Source organism: Tauraco erythrolophus, chromosome 4, assembly GCF_009769465.1.
Source record: "Tauraco erythrolophus isolate bTauEry1 chromosome 4, bTauEry1.pri, whole genome shotgun sequence".
In the NCBI taxonomy this organism is placed as follows: Eukaryota; Metazoa; Chordata; class Aves; order Musophagiformes; family Musophagidae; genus Tauraco; species Tauraco erythrolophus.
The window spans coordinates 29,395,510-29,413,924 of NC_141468.1; the positions used below are offsets into that span (position 1 = coordinate 29,395,510).

Sequence of the window (18,415 nt, forward strand, 5' to 3'; positions counted from 1 at the left end):
GTTTTTTTGGAGAAGAAGCGGAAAAAAAAAAAAAAAAAAGGAGGGGGGAAAAAAAAAAAAAAGAAAAAAAAAACCGAACCCAAACAAAACACAAAACCCAAACCCTCTGCTCTCTGCTGCCACAACCTCTCAGCGTGTATTTCTGGGATGATTCACGCCTCCCCCAAGTCAGCGCTTCCCCGCCCGCCGCGGGGCGCGGCCCGGCCGCCGGGCGCTGCGGGTCCCCCCGGGGCGCTGCCGCTTCTTTCCCGCCGCCCCCCCCGGCCGCTGCCGCCGCCGCTGTCTCCGCAGCGCGCCCAGGCGGCCCACGGCGAGGGCTGGCCCGCTAAAATGGACTCCTCCGAGCTCCCGTGGCCGCTCGGGCTGAGCGGGTGGGTTTTTAAGGCAAAGCTACCTCCGTGGCAACTCGCCCCCCCCCCCCCCCCCCCCAACCCCCTTGCACCTTCTCCAGCCTTCGAGGGGCGGGGAAGGGAGAGAGGAGGCCAGCTACCTCGCCTGGAGGTCTCCCAAACCCGGGGCAAGGGAAAAAGGACGGGACGGGACGGGATGTGGTGCGGTGGCAGCTCCCGACCTGCCCCCAGCCGGGCTCGGCCGCGCCCCGCGGGTCGGCAGCCCCCGGCCCCGGCAGCAGCTGCATGATGAAACGCGGGGAAACAGCGAGAGGCTGCGGAGAAGCGGGGGGGGGGGGGGGGGGGGGGGGGAAAAAAAAAAGAGAGAGAGAAAATAATAATAAAAGGGCGTGCCATTTTTTTTTCCACGTCTTTACGATTTTGAACAAGAATTTCAAGCGGTATTTTCACAATGCAGCAGGACTTCAAGCCTAAAAAGGGCTCGTGTAGGATGTGGTTTTTTTGCAGTTTACTCGCCTAACTGCCTTGCTAGGATAATATCAGAGGTATAAAACTATAATTTTGCTTGTGTGTATTTGTGGGTGCAATGCCCAGTAGAGTCCTGAAGTGTAAAACTACACCACCACCCCCCCTGAAAGATACACAATAAATAAATGTGTCTTATTCAAATAGTGTCAATAAAGCATAATTGTCAAGTCATAAAATTGTACTTAGGTGAAACGCATTTTTTTCTTCCATGACTCTCTGGATGAGGTATTTCTTCATAAAACAAAATTTATCAATAGAATGTGACAAATTCAAAGGCCAGTTAACAGATCCCTGCTTTTTTTGATGTTACATGGGTAACACATTTGAGTAGGCACGTGCTGTATATTGCAATTTGTTTGGATCTCTCTCCTGTGCTTCCACAATCTGTATCGAGTGGGATAATACTTTCCAGCATTTGAAGAAACAGGTGGCATTTCTTAAGCGGTACTAAAAGAACAAAAAAATCCTGGAGAATTTTTCCAGCTGGTAGTAGCCACTGTGGCCTGGGATTTCATAGTCTGCCAATGAAAAAGTCATCATGGAGGAAAACACAGCAGCTTTGGAATTCCAGAATGTTTACAGTATCTAAAGACATTAAACCAAAATAAATTTGTAGTTACACAAATTGATACCTTCTCATATAGTAGCAAAAGCACCAAGATTCACAATTTTTTTCTTCCAGACTATGCTACGGGATTTGAAGCTGGATGGGGAAACTTGAAGCTGGCTGCATCTTGTGCAATTGGAGGTGGCAGAACCTGCTGGTTAAGGGATCACCGTCTTTATATCAGAATATTGGTGCAAGAATGACAAAAGTTTTTCCCTCTAATACCTTACAAAACTTTTAAAATTAGAATATACAGATGGTCTTTAAGTACAAAAAGGTCACTTATAGTTTAATTGCATACCAAAGAAAACCACATTTCAAATATTTCAGCTTCCCTTTCCAGTTATAAAGGCAAGAAATGCTTAAAGCATAAGTCACTTCTGAAAAAAGTCAATACTATTCACTCATGCAGTTATTTATAAATCAAAATAGTCATCTCATGTTCTTTTATGTATTAGTTAAAAAAACCCAAAACATTAAGCAATTTTTTGCTTAGATAAATTTTCCTTTACATATTTTAGCTTCGAGAGCATTATTGCCTCTAGTACAAAACTATGATTGATTCCTTTTATGTACGAAAGACAGAGGTGTTTTATGGGTTTTTTTTTTATTTTTGTGAACAACTTTTCATTCTGCTAAGCTGTGTTTTATTGAAAGACTGGAGAGGACTATGCTGGTTTCTTCAGCTATGCTTTCTTTATATCCCCTGTATTACTAGAAGATCAAAACACTGTCAACTGTGCCCACCTAAAGCACAGTTATTCATTTTATGCCTTTCTTCCTTTAAGCAGTACTGTTTCTTCTTCCCTTGGAATTACAACAGTTATTAATATTTTGCAGTAATGCTATGCATTTCACTCCTGGATCTCCAATGTTTTTACAGTGAGCATAAAGTATTTAAAACCCAAGCTGCCAACAGAGTCCAGCTCTTCAGGCTCCTGGTAGGACACTCCACTGGATTTCCCATTGGGTGCTACACACAATGGTTAATAATAATAACAATAATAATAATAAACAATAATGATACTACAAAAACCAACAATAACAATAGTTGTTATTATTATTATTATTTTAAAATCAAAAAAGAAAAACGTGTCTAAAGCTGTATGTTTGCATGAGGTGAAGAGCAATTAGCCGTTAAGATGTCTTGACTCATGAGTATGACAAATTACATTTCTGGTTGTCCCTGTTAAAGAAGTACTGAAGCTGACATTCAAGACAAGTTCACAGTTCAGGCTCTGTTTAACATAAATTATGTCTCCTCATCCAATTCTGTTCGAAAGGAGTGCCAAGTATTAATACAAAGCCTTAAAACACGCATTTTACAAGTCAAAAAAGCAAACTGCTTAGTACTATGAAGAGACCTGATTTATTAAGTGTTACCTGGCTCCAGGCACTCATTTTCTAAGTCAAGACCTAACAGAACACAGCTGAAGTGATCATTGCACAAAAATCATTTTGAAGAGAGTCTTTTACCTTTCTGCTAACGTTTCTCACTCAATTATCTCACTCGTTTAAGTGTTTTCTCACACAGCCCCTCAGATATCCCAGTTGCTGCTTCAAAATACCTTATAAGTGCAAACGCTACTAATTCCTTTGCCATAAACTGAGTTCAGGGTTCCTAGTTCTCATACGACTGTTGGTGACTTTGCTAAATGAAATCAGGAAGTAGAAGCAGTGACAGTTACTAAACATGAGGTAGAGTGAAATTACTACTTTTTTCCAGAAGAGAGAAACGCTCTTGAACTTGGGTCCTGGCAAGTAAGAGAAAAAAGATAGAACCACTGTGCAGCAAAAGTCTAGCTTGAAAATTCTGCCCACCCAATCTTTTTATGGGTCCAGATCCAAAGTAGTAGGGTTTTAAATATTCTTTTTTTTTTTTTTTACAGAAAATAAACCTCAAAATATCTTCTGTCTGAACATTTCAGAGATCAATAACTTTTTCTAGGCCCACAATGTACAATCCCCTTGGAGCCCAGCTATAAAATAAGATTGCATCAGGTTTCTTGGCAGTTGAGAGACGGCCTGGCACATTTGTGGAGGACATTCAGAAAGGGCATGAACAAGACCCACATCGTCTCCAGACATCTGTGAGCACTGGGAAAGGTTGTCACCGTGGTCTAAAGGAGCCAGACATCCCCCTGACCTTCAGGTGATGCCTGGTTAGCAATGGAATCCAGCTAAGCATTGTTATGCCTAACACTTTTTGATCTAGATACATATTAAGCAGCAAGGTATATACGTGTGCATGCATATATCTACACGTGTATCTATATACATAGGCATATACTGCACCTATTAACCATATCAGATGCATATTAAACAATATCCGTGATGAACTGGAGATGGCAGTCTAAACTGAAATCAGTGGTGGTGAGAAACAGCATGCCAGCGCGAGTGAAAGCACCGGAGGAGAGTTCGTGCCAGTGAAAAGCCAGCGCTTTTCAGACGTACCAAAGTCTGATTAAAATGGCTTAAACACGTATGATAAATCTGTTTTCAGCTGAAGCACACGGTCCTTAGTCACAGCCTGGAGAACTGAAAATATGCTAAAAGACTGAAATAAAAATTCATGCTTAATTTACAATTTAAATCAATGTATTTTCATTAAAACAAAGATATTTCAGAAGTATGCTACTACAGACTTCTGAAGAGTGTGCCCAGGCTGAAGTTTCTGTTCCCCATCTTAAAAGTGAGATATTATGGTATTACAGGACTATTCTTCAGCTTAAATGAAGACAGTAATATTTAAGAATATGCCACCATTAGTAATGAGGAAAAGTCCAATGAGCATTCACATGCCTCGAGCACCACTTGTCAAAAAGCTTTAAAAAAATGTCTGCCTTATTACTTCCGAAGCAGTACAAAGGTGGGAAGCGGGGGGTGAAGCTCTGCCCGTTTTATCGGTTCAGAAAGCAGGGGAAGCTGGATTTGAGGGAGCTGAATTCCCAGAGATCTTCTTAAACTGAAGGAGGATGGAGAAAACGAGGCGACGGACACCCCTAAACCCATGGGGTTGTCCATGGCCTTGGAGACTCTGCCAGAAAACAGGGTGACATAGAAAGTGTCTGGGCAGTTGTAGGTGAGGGAGGAAAAACCATCTGAAAGTCATTTTAAGATCTTTACTGACAAGAAAATCAGCCATCCAGCTGTCTTAATTGCAAGACAAGTGACAAAACCTGAGTTAGAGCTGGCTCCGTGACAAATCAGATGTCGATGCAAAGACAGGGCAAAGAAAGATGTTACTAGTAGTTGGTGCAGCTCAGCACAGTGTTTCAATCTTTTCAGGTAGTGTTCAAAATAAATCTCAACCAGAAAAATCAAACAAACCCCAAAACAAACCAAACTAACCCAAACCTGTTGGGTTTTTTTTTGCCTAACAAATGACTTTTCACCCTAAAAAATGAGGTGGGAATTCCGCCCTGACCATAAGTGTGCTTAGCGTCAGTGCGGGGCAGAGCACCCAATCCCAAACACACACATTTGCTGAAGCACATTGAATGTATTTCTTTTTTTTTTTTTTTTTTTTAATCCATGGAAATATCCCCTAGTAGCACTTAGCTATTTTTCTGAAGTAGGTGGACACAGACATTCATTGAGACATTTTATGAAGATCCTTTATAAAAATCAGGTGGTGGACCAAGACACGTCAGTATTTGTACAGGATGGTACGTGCTTGGGATTCATAAAGGAATCATGTGAGCTGCGAGGTTGGCCCCGTGTCAAAAAAAGAGCTCTCGGCAAGGCAGAGGCTGGCATCTGCATCCACACGTGTTCTGTACGTCATGGGAGGCACACGAGGCTGTGGGAGAAATGAGGAGGCAGAGACAGATGGCCAAAAGCCTGGAGGGGAACCAGCGCTGGAGTCTCCCTCCCCTGTTTAGGTCGAGAAGAAGGACAAGAGCTCAGCTCCCTGCATCCATGCCTTGGACTGAAGCCAAGTGGTACATCTGCTTCTTTTTTTTTTTTTTATTTTAACTGAGATGCACTTGTGGGTGCAGGAGATGGAGAAGACATTGAATTCCCTTACTGTTTGGTATCTTGGATTTTTTTTTCCTTAAGAAAGGAGATGTTAAGAGTGGGTTTTCATTTATCAAGCATTGTTACTATATTTAATGAAAAAACCTTTTTAGGAGAGAAAATGTCTCAAATCTTCTCCTCTGAAATCCACAATTAGCATATGGAGAATATAATTTATTTTTCCCTTATCATTTGTCAACACAGCATCTTTACCAGCTACATATTGGTAGAAACACAGAAATCCACTGACAAGTTACATTTTGCTTAACCTCCAGAAATTCAGATATAGGAAATCGAGCAGTGACAGTGCTGGGTCATGTGCAGATAATCATTGGTGCTGGATTTCCTTGTAGCACAGCTAGACTTGGCTCCTGAGCCAAATCTCGTTAAACCTTTCAAAAATCAAGTACCAAAACAGCCTTCTGCCTTGCCTGACGTAACGCTTCGCTCCTTGGCCTGCTTGTCGTGCCTCTTCTCATCCATCCAGTACATCATTGCTGAGAAAACCTCTCTCTGCAGACCATGGACCCCTCATCTCTTTCCCTCACCACAGATGAAGGTCTCCATGAGCTCTTATCTTTAAATTTGGGCTAGAGGACAATTGTCTTATTTACATGTTAGCTTCATCATACCCTACTTTCTCCCCTCCGTCGCTCTTCAGTCTGTTCTGCCTGATCTATATTCTCGCTGGTTCACGGCATTACCGCTTCTGCACCCAGCAGTCATTCTTCACATCCAAATTCCTTTATCGCAGCATCCTTTCATTCAGTCCATCCCGCCTCCCGTTTTAGTAATGATGCAATCACTACCTCAAATTACATTTACCTCACTGTCTTTAGGTTATCGTATATAAGGAGGAACATATTTTTCTGATGTGTAGTAGGTAATTTTTACCCAATAATCTCTGCCTAAAGAGATTTTACCCAATGTCCGAAAAGGAAACCTCAGTGTTAACTGTTGGTGCCAACCTCGAACCTTGCATTCAAGTGGGATGCTCACATTTGTTACCTGAACCATATTTCAAGAAGAAATTCCACAGATTTTACAGTAGGCCTTCTTCTCTTAATATTTATCTGACTTGTTCATATCTTTCTTCTATTATTTGAATAGATTCTGTGATCTTTAGCCAAACTGAGACCTAGGTGAATTCTACGTTATAGATATGTTTTTATATAACATTTTCATATTTGAGCTCCTTCCGATTGTGAAGAATGCAGAAGAGCAATGTGATGGAGTCCCACCTGGTCTATACAGGAAGAGATTCTCTTCCTTCTCACGCCCGCTAGTGTTGATAAGCCCAAAGTGAAGTGCTTTTGCCTGTCATAAATTACTGCTAGCTTACATCCCATTTACTCTCTCTTATCATACAGCTCCAAATTTACTGCACAGCCGAGCATAATTGGACAGCCTTAGCCCAGACTGTTACTCACGTAGGGGTGAGGTGGGTGCCGGCAGTCCCAGGAATAGAATCATAGAATGGTTTCGGTTGGATCATCTGTTTCCAACCCCCCTGCCACAGGCAGGAACACCCTCCACTATATCAGGTTGCTCAAAGCCTCATCCAGCCTGGCCTTGAACACTTTCAGGAATGGGACATCCACAGCTTCTCTGGGCAACCACCCTCATTGTAAAAAATTTCTTCCTTATATCTAATCTAAATCTCCCCTCTTTCAGTTTAAAGCCATTTCCCCTTGTCCTATCACTACATGCCCTTGTAAAAAGTCCCTCTCCAACTTTCTTGTAGGTCCCCTTTAGGTACTGGAAGGTGCTAGAAGGTGTCCCGGGAGCCTTCTCTTCTCCAGGTTGAATCGCACTGCCTGTCTCATAAATCCCACCGGCTCGTTCAGAACAAGGTGTGTTTGTACTCAAGTGCCAGTTGATACCTGCAGTCCCATTATTCACTACATATCCTCGGCATCGTTTACTACCTATTATTGAAATCCTGCTATAGGTACAGCATTATCATTCCCTGATGGCTTCTTTCATGATGTTTGCCACTACACTACCAAGTACTTCATAGACTTCACATAGACTTTTTCCATAATGTCTTTTGCAAACAGAAAGCTATGATGGAGGAGGAATAACACCAGACACCCAGGAGAGCCTGGATACTGCCAGCTGCTTCCTCCCAGGCTCGTTCCCCTTGCCAAATTGGGATCATGCAAGAGCAGCTTGCGTTGCCCTCTCACCATCGGTGCGACAGAGGTGACTCGTCCGGCATTGTGCTGCTGAGAGTGACGCGTGCTGATGGTAGTTATCCCAGTGGCTTTCAATTCCTTCCCTTCTCAGTATGCCCTGCCCTTTCCACACATTCTCGCTTAGAAATAGGACTCTCTTAATCCATGCTTCTACTCTTTAGCCATTTTTAAAAAGGAAGAGAAGATGGATTCTCGCTGCTTCCCTCCCCCGTGCTTTTATTACAGGTATTTGCATATTTTTCCTTGCCCTCCCACACTCCAGCAAATTAGCTGTTAGGCCTTTTCAATCCTGAGATACAGACTGTTCCCAGAGTCTTTATCTTTTCTATTTCGCACTTTTATCTTCCGTGCTGAGATTTCAAATCCTTAGGAATCCCTCTCCTACCAGCTAGCCCAAGTCTGCTCTGGCTAATTGGTTTTAATGGCTTTAATGGTTTTAATGTCCCCTCTGCTACTCCAACAGGAATTCTTCTGTCCCATGTCGGTTCCAGACAAAACCACATATTTTGCACATCGAATGAATCCTTGTTTACATTTGATTCCAGCTTTGTCTCACTTCACTTTCTGTTTAGACACAGCCAGCGCAGCTGAAGAAGCCAGTTTGTCTTCACTCCACTGACTGCATCAGTTGCTCTGCACAGCAGCAAGGAAGGAGAACAAGATGAAAAACCTGGTGGGTAAGCAGGTAGCTTCACCCACGCTCTTCCATTCTTTCCCCTCAGCATTTCCTAACCTTGCTGGCAGATACAAATAACCATATTGAAGGGTTCTTTCCTTACAATTTCATTAATAAACTACGAGAGGTTCTGGGCAAAGGACATAGTAATGGTTGCTGCTCCCATGTTTTCATCTTCTGTGGTGATCACCACCAAAGATGGTCACGCGATTGTAGCAAACCCATCATCTGTGGTAAAGATCCATCGTTATAGATAACCTTGAAACCTCTTTCACTGGGCTCATTACTTTGCTGGTAACTTTGATTTTTTCCAGAACAATGATCCTTGGTTGTGGGATTGCCCAGGCTGCGTCCGCTAATGCCCTGTTTTTCAACAGGCATTGTTGAAAACTTGTCATCATCTGTGTTTTGACACCAGGCACTGGGTTACCACACTGTGTCACAGCTATGATTTAGGTAGCAACTTTACTACATCAGGAAGTATCTTATCAGGAAGGTCAAGTATCAGGAAGCTGGATTTATCCTTTGGGAAGTTACATATTGGCACACTCTGCCTTCATCATGTACATTCAGTTAGAGGAACTCTGGTCACACCAACTGCTGGTAGGACTGCAAGGAACACCGTATCCAGCTGAAAGAGCTAAGGAGAGGTAGACAAGTTCTCAGATGGAAGGTGACAGCTGACTAAGTTTAGTAATGAACTGAAGCAGGACACCTACTCATTACTGACTTTAACAGATCCTTTTGCACTCAGATAATCAGTTATGCAGCAACCTCTGCCTTTGCCTTGCAGCAAAGACCTCAAAGGGGAGCAGCACTTCGATTCTTCATGAGCATGTGGCATTTGCTTAGCAGCATCTCTCAGGTCTAGTCTTCTGCAGTTGAGCTGGCTCCTGGCCCCTGTGACAGCTAAAGGACTCTTCATACTCAGTATACACCTACAGGAACTTTCAACAGGCTCGTGCATGACACAGGCTTTTCTGATATTCTGTGAGAAGTTCTGGCTAGCCTGGTGGAGGATACTCCTACCCCTAACACACTGAACTGTTGGGACATACGGAAATGCTTGCATGGCTATTACACCAGCTACCATCCAGTCCTCACCAGTGCATGACAGGAGAGGCGAGATGTGCTTCAGTGCTTCTGAGAACAGGACAAGTTATCCTCCTGGACCCCTAGTTTAGGCTGCCTTGTCAACTCTGACTGGTCATTGATTCCTTTTCCTCCATGAAGAAAAAAAAGGCAGGAAAAAAGCATATTATGTGCTTCCTAGCACAAGAGAGGGTGGCACATTTCACCTCAGTTTTGACTGACATCAGTGCCTACAAGACACCGCTAAGCAATCTGCCTGCTGTCGGCACAAATATCCCAGATCATGAGGATCCAGCTCATCAGCCTGGACAAGTTCACAGCAGCCCCTGACTCTTCGTTCCAGGATGCTCTTAGCTCAGAATCCATTTGCTGGCTGGTCCACATCATTAGAATACAGAACAGTCTCATTTTTGTACACTCCCAGTGCCTACTTTGCCAATAGAGAAGGGTCACATCAGGCACACATACTTAGCAGTGGTTGGTTGGGGTTTTTTTCCTCTCCTTAATTTACCATGGGCTTTAAAATTATAACAGAAGTCTCCTAACTGCTGATGAAGACAATGCTAGAGAATACTATAGCATTCAAGGCCAGATTCTAGCAAAAGGAAATCTAAGCATTATGTTAATATCATGATAGCCTGCAGTATCACAAGGACCGACATGAACGATATGCAGAGAAAAACAAGCCTCTCAAAATGAACAGAAACCAAAAAGCAGGATGTAGACAAATGACTTAAAGTACTGGATTTCATGTAGAAATTAGTTGCTGGACTCTGTCTTTAGCCTAAAAGCTACGTAGTCTGGAGACGCTTTTCAAATACATAAAGTATGTTGCAAAGAAGATCGGTACAAGCTGTTCTGTATGCCCAAAGCTAAGATAAAAAGAGGTTAAGATCCAGCAAGGAAGACTTAACTTTTCCTAATACCTACTTCAACACTAATAATACTAAAGCCCTATAAGAACTTGGAGAGGAAGTCATTGCAATTTCTTTCAGAGCAGACAAGTCTCTGTCCTGCCACGCATGGTCAAGATGCAGCTGATTCTGCCACATTGTGGAATAAAAAAAAAAAAAAAAGATGAGCTTTTGTTTTCCATTCAAGGATTTCAAGATTTCTAACACCTCTAAGATTTCTGAACAACAGCGTATTTGAACTTTGGAGCCTTTAACCACAACTGGTTTTCGGCCAATCATGTTTTTGCTATCTCATGTTCCAGTTTCTACAATGAAGTGAAAGATCTGCAAATCCTACCAGTTTTACAGCAGCTGAAAGCTGGTTTAACAATGCAGCGCCATGTAAAAGGAAAGAAGAAAGCAGATTTTTCTTCCTGCTATTTAGTTTAAAACTGCTAATGGCTCTTGAAACCTCAGATCTCTACTTCAGTTGCTTGTGCAAGTATTAACCTCAAACATCACAGTTAAAAACGTATTAAAAAAAGTCTATTCATCTTTTGAATATTGATTTATTTTGTAATTAGCTTACTCCTTTTCCAAGGAGTGGAAGTTACTACTGCACGGTTAGACCAACAGACAAGAGAAACAGGTGCTAGGTCACCGTACAAATAGCAGGTTATTAACAGAAGGGCCACAGAGGCATTTGGAGCAGCATCCTCAGGAGTTTTGATGGGGTTAGGACAGACTGCACTGGGCCGGGAAGAACAGCTCCAGCAATACTTGAAGCACAGCGCGCCGTTGCCCTTTGCAAGGCACAGGTTCAGGAACAGCACCGAACCCAGACAGGCGGGCGGCAGGGGCTGTAGCTCACAGGACACTCTGTACCCAAGACTCAGTTGCGAGTGCTCCGACAGCCTCCATCAGACCTGCACTCCTGGAGCACAACTCCAATTCAACTGAACCCTTACTTGGAGCTGCAGCATCAGGCTTCCACTCTCCAGGTTGAACAGGAGACTTGTTTAAGTGCAAACACATGGAACCTTTCTTCCTTTAGGAAAATTATGATAGGTCCCATTCTTGTACCTCCTGCAATCTTGCTGACACATCTTGTGTTATAACTGGATTACCTGGGAAATGGCAGCATGGCAGCATCTCAGACCCCAGGACTAACACTCAGGCCCCTTGCTGCATGATGGGCCCTTCTGGCACCTTAAAGGCACAGCAAGAATTTGAAAATTCCTGCCTTTTAGGAACCCAACTTCCACCACCCAGCTTCTGCAACAGTCTGAGACAACGTATGCCACCATCAAGTACCCAAGAAAACCAGCACACTGGGCTGGGACGCAGCCCAAACAGGCAGAAGGAAAACATTGTAAATCCACTGCAGCCCAAGATAATGAAAGGTAAGTATTTTTCCTGCACTCGAGAGCTTATGGCTGTGACTTTTCAGTTAAGTTCATCAACACTTCATTTGCAAAAGAGGAGATATCACTGGCTAAAAACAAAACCAGGCTAAGATCGTTTGCTTCAGGGAGACTGAGTCTGTTCTTTTAACTCCTGGAACCAAAACTCTTCTCTGCCTCAGAGGAAAGCAGCCTAGGTTCCAGGTGTACCACGTGAGCTAACTTTTGCCTTAGCAGGCTGTTGGCAGTAATTGGCAGCCCCTGGGAGAACATTTTTACTAGCGAAGAAAGAGCCCATTTTCCTGAACCCCTCCTCACAACACTCCTCGCCTTGCATTCATAGTGTAGCGCTGAAGCACTACAGTTCAAACTACAGTTTGGTTCAGCCTTCTACATTGTAATTTCTAATAATTTCTGAAATAATCTTAAAGGGTAATCCAAACACTGAGTTCCACACTGGGAAACTACTTATTAAAGAAAGTACTCTCAATTCTTCCACTGACACCTGCAGTATCTGTACTCACTATACACTTGACATTGAAAAACATTAAGTACAGTTAAATACAAAGCTGAAATGAGTATTTACAAGTCATTATTAGCATGTGGTGGTGTCCCCTCAAACCAACCAACCAAATACTACTTTAGCAGGCACATTCACAACCCTGTAAGCTAGAAGTTTTTTGAGATCTGAAGTTATTTCAAACTACAGATAATCAGGCAAAAGTCCCTACATGTTCCTCTTGACTTGAGGGGAAAAACCTAACAGATTTGCACAGAAAAGTCTAAACGCGTCTACAGAATATTTCCTTTTAAGGCAACAATTACCGACCCTATCCCCTCTTCTGATGAACACATGGATACTATGATGCTGAGCAGTATCTGTTACAGGCAAGCCACAGTAGCAGAGGAAACTACTGCTAATAAGAAAACCTTCTGACTATTAAGCATTTGTTTTCACAGAAGAAATACACAGAACTACGCAAGAAATCTCCTAGAAGTATATATTCACAGTTCCCTTCCTCTAGCTGTGGAAAAAAGAAATGGATTTTTTTTTGTTTAAATCTGATGCAAATTTTCCCATTTAAAAAAAAAGAAAAGAAAGAAAAAAAGAGTCCAGAGTTGACACTGTCACACAAAAATTGACACTTCAAGGTTATGAACAAACTAAGTTTAATCTAAACCTAGTTTACAGTTGCATCAGAGGAAGAACAGTTTCAGTCTTTCCAGTAAGCGAATGCAGCAGAAGCTACGTCTGTGTCAGCAAGTAATTCAGTACGATAGGAGTGAATCCACAGAATCAAACAGTTGATGTTTTGTCTCTATACCTACAGCATATACAGTCTGGCAAATTGAAGGTCAGGTTTAGTCTCATCCTCCAGACATCCTCAACGCATAGGTGGTTTCGAGCTGCCTGAAGGAAACCACTGCTATGGACTCAGGTCACCATTAGGAGCTGGAGGGCACTCCGAGCACAATTCCTTGTCTAGATTTTTCCCAAAGGAAGTGAACTCAAGAGCACCAAAACTGCTTTGTCAGCCAAACCAGTATGCAGCAAGTGGGGATGAGAGAGGGATTTATTCCCAGACTGAACAAACTACACCACTGCCATAGATGCAGCTGGAGTCATCCCCTGAAGAGAACACATCTATTTGGATATTCAGTCTCATACAATACTTTTAACCCTGGGCTGAATGACCATTTACTAATGAACTGCGTTGCAGTGTTCCCAAACGAACCAGCTGGCACAACTGCTTTCAGCAGGTAAGCAGCAGTAGCCACGTAACCAAAATTACAATTATTTTAAAAGTTTTGTTCTCCCTGCAGTATGAATTAAGACAGACATACAAAAAAGGGGCTGCTCGGAAGAACTTGAAAGCAGAATTGTCACTCCTGTTGCAGACGTTCAGAAAGAACAATTGCTGACTTGCATAAGTTAAAAATTCCTTTGTATAAAGGGGTACTAAGATGCATAAGATGTAATACACTTCATAAACGCAAGCATTTTACAAGTCCATATTACAAGCCATAATGTCTAGTACATCAACATTCCACAATACAAAGCTTGTCTTTATATTTAAAAATAGAATATAAACAAATAGTAATTCACATTAAGACAATTGCCACAGCAAAATTTTTTAGAGAAAGTGCTTTACCTACACAAAATACTCTAAAGCCTACTGAGCAAGCTCTTAAGTTCTCCAATTTAAAAGAAATAGGGGTAGAAATGAAAAAAAAGTGCAAGTGACATCCAAAATTTTGAGAGAAATCAAGAACTCCAAATGTGCCATATGCCTCAGCTGATACTCGGGTCAGCTTCATGTGGGGAGTCATTACCCCTAAATATGATACAGCATACCATTTCGAAAAAGTAACAGAATAGTTGATTTACTTATAAATTGCCTTATTGAACCTATAACTTAATAAATTTGATGTTCGAGGTGTAAAATTATCTCACAGACTAAATTTAACACAACAGAAAAAAAAATAAGAGTAATACAAATCTACTTATGTCACCCTACTGGTAGAATTGAACCTGTAGGATGCTATTCTTCCAAGATGAGGAATTAAGACTATGACAGGACTAAATAAACAGAGAGGGGAACACTACAGTAATAGAGTACTTCACAGTAAAATACCTCTTTATTAGGAATATATTTAAAACTAGCTTTTTATTTCAGGTAAGAAAAATAGCATTCTGACTTTTAGCCAGTGCTGATTCCAGACATACGCAATACTCTAACAGCTAGAAAAGTTATTTGCACTGTTGTTGCCCATTAACAGTTTCTCCTAACTGTCCATTCACTGTCTCTTATTTTTAGCTTGTTCTTAAATGTGTTGAAGAAATTCTCCCAACAAGGTTTGTATTTAGATCTTAGAACTGACAGACTGACTGGACAGTGACTCGGCACCTGTTGCTAGCTCATATACAGCTTTTACAAAGCCTTCTTCTAAAGAATAACATGGTTCAATAGCTGATCTACAGGGACAGTTACGAGGGCAACTCTCCAGGAAGACTGCGGTAGAACAAATCCCACTCTTCTACTCTACAGTTTAGTCCTGTAAAGTAGCAGCAATTTCAAGAACTTCAGTTAATTCCATACCCCTTTATGAGAGAGTACTGAAGAACACAACAAAGGGGCATTGCTATTACAATTCAACCAGTAAACTACTTTCTGTGTACGTTTTCATACTCAGTACTAGTCTAGGCTCTCTTGCTACGCTGTAACTTAACAGTTTAAGGTAATTAATTGGATCATGTTGTAAACAAAAATATAAAATCTTTTGTAAGCTTTAGTAGTTTGGGAGTGCGCATGAATGTGCATGCCTTCTGAAAAAAAAATTAAAAATCTTTAGTTTTCCACCATGAGCATATAATTAGCATATTTTAAAACAGGTTTTCATCCAATTAAAAATGAAATCTATGCATTTCATGCAAGCATTACGCAGCACTTGTAAGGAAGTTTGTGGTTTTAGATACCCGATGTCCATTTTCAATGAGATATATCAGACAGGGAAAGTATTCTCCAGATGAATGTGTTATTTTTGGTCTTGTAATTTCTTCCATCCTTTGTAGCCAATAAGAAGGTAAAAAATACCTCTTTTAAGTAGACTTCTGTATGTAGATGTTTCTTCAATGTAGGTGGAAACAATGGATGATAATAGTACAACAATCTCCAAATATACTAAGAACAGCCAATAGGCCACAACTTTGTGGCTGTTTTAAGCAGTATTTTAAAAATATACAGAAACACCAAAAATGGGCTATATCAGGAAGCAATCTGATACTCAAATAAATAGAAAATTTGCATTTTTAATGTCACATTGAATTTTAGTACATTTCAATCCAAGAAAAAAAAAACTGACAGATATACTAATGAGTACAGGATTATATATATATTACAATATGCCTTGTTATAATACATTTGTGGCTTTATGATAAAAAAAAACCTCAAGGGCAGATGGAGTTTTGAGCTCATTTAAGTAATTGTCAGGAACAAAGCATTAAATGCATTTCTGAAATAAGTACTTTTATTTAATTTCAAAATCTTAAAACACCGTTAGACCTTGGCCTTGTCTTTCAAAAAAAAAAATTTATTTACCATGGAGTTAGCTAAATAAGTATTCTGAAAGGTTTAAACTATATAGAAAATGCTTTTCCAAATTTTACATACAATGAAAGGATAGATGGTTTCAAAACCAGCACCTATAGCTAACTCCATGTTGACCTAGAAATGCACATTACTGATCTCAACAAGGAATCCAGCAAATTTTGGAAGCTGTCCATTTCATATGAAAGCAAGAGAAAGGGTTATCATATGCAAAAATATTTTTCAAACTGTTCTTAACATGTAATTGAAAACTAAAGGCATGGTCTCTTCATTATAAAAAAATAAAGGTACAACAGAAACTCTAAAGGAGGAAATTCAGCTATACTGAAGTTGCAACCCTCTGAAAAGAAAGAAAAAGGAAAAAAGTCAATTAGCTAAGCTTTGTGCTCTAACCAAACTACTTACAGTGATTTTCAATGGCAAAAGCCCATGCTGACTGGGTGATCTGACAGTTCCAAATACTTTTTGTAATAATTTTTATTTGTATACAAGGACACAAACGATCCAGTCATGCAACGTTCACTTTAAGCATTCTGCATCTCTTTTCCAATCTTATAGCTAAGGATCTTGTTCCAGTCAATCTTGGTGCGGGTAACTGGCAATTGTCGACGTAAGGCCTTGAAAGTAGTGTCCGACATAGTCTGGTAATTCTCACTGATAGCAGTCTGTTAAACACAAAGTCGTACAAAACAAAGACACATGAAGAATAGAACTAGGATGTTACACAAAAAGTTAAAATGACTGAGTAGTCTGTTACCTCTTAAACAGGCTTAATAAAAATATGCTAAATTAAAATAATATTTTATGAAGGAAAGCTGTTAGATCTAGATTGAAACTACGTGAAGAAAATTATTGAGACAGATGCAATAAATCTGGCTGTAGCCTAGGCGTTTCAGCAAACCACAGTGTGGTTATCAGCAGCATGAACAAAGTGCTCATCAGAGTTAGCTCATACATCACTAATTTTAGACACCAAAGTCTTCCACTGTTTTTCCTGTGAGGATGGTAGAGTCACTCTCCACAACATCATATGAACTTGAATATAATGCATGACACATACTTAGTAAATTTTTATTAAAGAGCATTTTAAAAAACCTGATGGAACAGGGTGTCTGAAATTTACCTTACGTCCAAGACCTGAATGAACATGAATCCACTTCTACAGAGGATATCTAGAACAGTTACACTTTTCTAACTTTAAAATGACTAATTGAAATGGATAATGCTTACAGTCAGATTAGCAAAGTTGTCTAACATATTAGCCTCTGCGCAGAATGTGTACAAAAATTCCACTTAAGGAATGCACCAATACTGAAAAAGATCAGAATTGCTGATATTTGATCACACTAGGGACTTTTCTGCTCTCAAAAAAACTACTTCTAATGTAACATTAAGTAGGTGAGTGCAATCAGCAGAAGGTTTGGAAAGGGAGGATACAGTTAACAGTAGCATGTAATCTATTTATATTTGTATGCAACTGCATTATCTTAATATCAAAAGCTTGCTAATTATAGAATACTAGCTTTGGTTAAAAGTACAGTAATGTTATACATCTGAGTAAGGATACAGCATTTGTTTCCAACATACCTGATATTCGTTTTCTGCAGCCTCTACGATTTTTATAAATTCCTTTGCTGTCTGGGCTTCATTCTAGAAAAAGAACATTTGAATTAAGTCTGATGTACAGCATGATTCTAAGACTAGTTGGATTAATTTTTTTCCTATAGTTATGACAGACGTCAGGTAGACTCCATGAGAACACAGGACCATTTAGTGGCTAAACCAAAACTGAACAAAACATTCATCCAAAAGGCATATGCCATACTATTACTATATTATTAATATATTAAAATATTAAAAACAGTCCAACTGCAACAAGCATAAAGATTGCCATGGAGCTCATTAAAATATTTTGATCTCATTTAAATCTTTATGGTATGATAAAAAAACATATGGAACAGAACAGCATTTGGAAACATGACAATGCACACACACGTCTCTAAAAACATGCAAAGTATGGATATTAACATTACCAATGTTAAATTTTCAGTACAAATTCAGGAAAATTTAAAGAATATCAGCTAACCCAGAAGCACGAAGAATACAACTGAAAAACCAAACCAGATTTTTCACCTCTAAACATTCTGAATCTGGACACTAAGCTGAGAGAAACACTACTTTGTACACCTGATCTTCTAAAAACATCCCATAAGTACATCCAGCAAAAATGAGGGTGCAACACAACACAATGTCCAAATTTCATCATGACTGATAAAGAATTTCTTGGCTTTGGGACTCATCCTTAAGTATTACAAGTGTTTGTTTCAAAAATAAGAAGTGACCCGTCACTCAATCTAGAGATAAATTAGTTGAAGCACTTGAAAGAAGTCTCAAGAAGGACGTGAGGGTTCATGAATTTCAAAATTTCCAACTTGGTGTTAGAGACATTCCAAAGGGTGCTTTTGCACAAGCTGTTGAAAGATAGGAGCGTTCTTGCCCCACGTGATCCCTTGTTCCTACAAAGGCAAAGACTGGGAGA

General features: G+C 40.5%; 1 protein-coding gene across 2 annotated transcripts in view; it reads right to left on the bottom strand.

Annotated features, from left to right (window-relative positions):
- Positions 1-12,960: 12,960 nt before the first annotated feature.
- CAPZA2 (capping actin protein of muscle Z-line subunit alpha 2) overlaps positions 12,961-18,415 on the bottom strand; it is a 35,000-nt gene continuing 29,545 nt past the window's right edge. For both annotated transcript variants that reach the window (XM_086610526.1, XM_009983415.2), the window contains 2 exons: positions 17,464-17,526; positions 12,961-16,541 (listed from right to left, as the gene is read on the bottom strand). In XM_086610526.1, the coding sequence (XP_086466652.1) occupies positions 16,401-16,541; positions 17,464-17,526 (204 nt within the window). In that variant the 3' untranslated portion in view covers positions 12,961-16,400. The remainder of the gene's footprint in view (positions 16,542-17,463; positions 17,527-18,415) is intronic.